Below are 3532 nucleotides of genomic sequence, written 5' to 3' on the forward strand. Positions count from 1 at the left end.
CCTGGTCGCCCTCAACTGCCCCCCCCCGCAATCCTGGTTGCCCCATGCAGCCTGCTCTTCGGTCATTTGGTCACCCTTCGCTAAGCCCCCGGCCGGCCTGGTCGCCCCACGCAGCCTGCTGCTCAGTCATTTGGTCGCCCCTCACTAAACCTCCTGCCAGCCTGCTTGCCCCACACAGCCTGCTGCTCAGTCATTTGGTCGCCCCTCACTAACCCCCCTGCCGGCCTAATCGCCCCACACAGCCTGCTGCTCAGTTGTTTGGTCGCCCCTCACTAACACCCCTGCCGCCTGGTCACCCACGCAGCCTGTTAGGTTGTGATGGTCACTTAGGCTTTTATATATATAGATACTAGACAGAATTAGCCAAGTTAGTGTAGGTACCATTTAAAAATGGTGCTGTGGTTTTTACTGTCACAGATGTCCACCTGACAAATGAAATTATTTTATTAGAAGACCCTTCTTGGTGGTTTAAAAACTAACCATCTTTGTGTATTTTTGCTTGTTTGTTTTTTTTTGTTAATCCTCACCCAAGGATATTTTTTTCCATTGATTTTTTAGAGAGAGTGAAAGGGAGAGGTAAGGTTGGAGAGAGAGAGAAACATTTATGTGAAAGAGAACACATCGATTGGTTGCTTCCTGCAATCACCCCAACCAGGACCAGAAATTGAACCTGTGACCCTTCGATGCATGGGCTGGAACTCTAACCACTGAGAAACACTGGCCAGGGCCAAAAAACTAACCATCTTTGGATGGAGCATAGCACAGACTTGTTCTGCATTAAATGATGCTTTTAAATATATTACAGAAATTGCTAAAACACATCATGTACTTAAATGAGATGATGTTCCATTAAGAAAACTGTAGATATATCATGAGTAGGTCCATAATTCATAGATAAGTATTTTGATTCCTTTGATAATATGAGTATGTTTTCAAATAAGATGTTTTTCTAATTTTCAAGTTTTCTGATTATAATTCTTGAGAATCTCATAATTTTGTTCTCTCCTCCCCTCCCATTCTAATATGTTGACCTAGATACACTTATATGAATTGATATTTTGAAAGAATTCTTAATGGGCTTTATTAGTTCAACTTTATAAAATTAAAAATTCATAATTTAGTACATGCTTCATTTTATAGTGACTTTTACACATAGGATACTGGTTCTTTCACTAACATCTTAAAAGTTAATATCTTATTTAAACAGCTATCAATAAATAGAGACTAAAGGTATATAAAATAATCTCATGCTTTTTCAAATCTAGGTTGGATGGACAGTGGCCTGATGGCTTATTGGCTTCAGACAATACTCTTCATTTTGTCCATCCACTGACTTTCAATTATTCTGGTGTTTATGTCTGTAAAGTCACTAATTCCCTCGGTCAAAGAAGTGATCAAAAGGTCATCTACATTTCAGGTAAGTTAATATCTACTTACAAAATGGGTTACTTGAATTATTCCTATAGTGATAATCATAACAATAATACTATAATCATGGTGGTAATTTATACTTGTGAAGATATAGATTCCTCAGTCTGAGATTTTCCAAATAATCTAAAGATAAAATAAAGTAATCCTATCTGAAATACATGTGCAAAGTGGCATTCCTTTACTTAAAGAAATATCAAAATGTCTATGCAACAACTTTAAGACCTATTCATATAGTTAAATTTACAGTTAAATAGTATTAATATATTACTTTCATAGGTAGTGTGTGCCTTTCTAGGTTCTTTACACCAAGAACAAGCAGTGGAATTTTTTTGTCTTGGGTTGGACACTAGGCACACAAGTGTATGATAAATAAAGTAGGATATCAACTTTGATGACCTGGCTTGTTAAATAACATTGTCACTCAATGTTACTATGCCATATTGGTTACTGAGAGGTAAAGTAGGAATACTACTGAAAATGTTCTAATGAAATAAATTTTAGATGTTTTTTATTGTTAGTCTTTAAACCACTAAGAACTTAGATATTTCACATTCCATTTGTTTTGCTGTGAAAGTTCTTGTTAATTTGACAGTATAAATTTGAATATTCACAAAATATAGTTAATGCTAAAAACATTGTTTTCTGGGTGTGGCTATAAGTAATAAATTCTCAATGGAATTCTTATTTATGCCAATTATGTAAACTATTTTGAGCATCTCTTTACTGACTATAAGAATGCAGCAATCTTCATGCCTAACACATGGAAAATTAAAGGCAAAAGGAAGAGAACCTTGAGAAATACAGGTTTGTATGGTAATTCTATAATAGGTAGTTAGAGTATTCATTTCTGCTCAAATCTAAAACTAAATCAATTAGAGATTTTAGAGAAATTTTAAGCTTGGTTTTATGTTATATTCTCAGTCCTTGTATGATCACTCAACCTAAGAAAAGTCCCCTATATTTCTCATCACAATTTGTAATCATATGTTCATTTATTTACTTGCCTATCCTCACATTTAAACAATTTGTGTTCACTTAATTTACCACTTAGTTAATGCCTGGCATATGATAGGGGCTCAATTTTTTTTTTTTTTTTCATGAATCTCACAAGAAGTTTAGAGCTATGTACATCCCTAGCTCTCCCTTTCTTCCAGTAGCAGTGCTTTGGTGGAAATCTAAATAAGATTAGATATTAGTATACTAGTCTCCCTTTTTCCCTTAGAGATTTTTATTAAAAAAACAAAAGAACCTTAAAGCCACAGGAAATGTATATTCAAAATGTACTTATTTAAGGACTGCTTACTTTTTTCTGTTGTACAAAATTTAGTGTGAGATATTACTTGTAAATCTTAGACCCAATGTGTTATGATTATATAATCCTATCTAATAAAAGAGTGATATGCAAATTAACCATCACTCCCTCATTCTGTCACTCCATCACAAAGATGGCAGCAGCCACGGAGCTAGAGCAAGCAGGAGGCTTGGGTTGCCCCGGTGATGGAGGAAGCCAAACTTCCCGCCTGCCTTGCCGGCCCTGAGCTCCGCTCAAGGCTACAAAGTTTCAATTATAGAAGATAAATAAATTCCAGATACCTGCTTCCAGCCTGCAGGCGTGGCCAGCCTGAAAATGGCCATCAGCTCCTCACCCAGGCTGGCCAGGCACCCCAGTAGGGCCCCACACGGGGTGAGGGTCCCCAATGGGGGGCTTGGCCAGCCTGCAAACAGCCCTCAGCCCCTCATCAATGCTGGCCAGGCACCCATTGGGGACTCCCACCCTGAAGGGGCTATGGCCAGCCTGAGAACAGCCCTCAGCCCCTCCCCCAGGCTGGCCAGGCACCCCAGCGGGACCCCCACCCTGATCCGGGACACCCTTCAGGGTAAACCAGCCGGCCCCCACTTGTGCACCAGGCCTCTATCCTATATAATAAAAGGGTAATATGCAAACTGACCCTAACAGCAGAAAGACTGGGAATGACTGGTCACTATGACACACACTGATCACCAGGTGGCAGACGCTCAATGCAGGAGCTGCCCCCTGGTGGTCAGTGCGCTCCCACAGGGGGAGCTCTGCTCAGCCACAAGCCAGGCTGATGGCTGCCAG

The 3532-nt window shown here is 39.6% G+C and overlaps 1 protein-coding gene across 1 annotated transcript in view; it reads left to right on the forward strand.

Annotated features, from left to right (window-relative positions):
• PVRL3 (poliovirus receptor-related 3) overlaps positions 1–3532 on the forward strand; it is a 22533-nt gene that overhangs the window by 12191 nt on the left and 6810 nt on the right. Inside the window, 1 exon segment of the mRNA XM_014541233.1 lies at positions 1266–1417. Within this exon segment, the coding sequence (XP_014396719.1) occupies positions 1266–1417 (152 nt within the window).

The sequence above is a fragment of the Myotis brandtii genome, unplaced genomic scaffold (genome assembly GCF_000412655.1).
Source record: "Myotis brandtii unplaced genomic scaffold, ASM41265v1 scaffold1068, whole genome shotgun sequence".
NCBI classification, from domain to species: domain Eukaryota; kingdom Metazoa; phylum Chordata; class Mammalia; order Chiroptera; family Vespertilionidae; genus Myotis; species Myotis brandtii.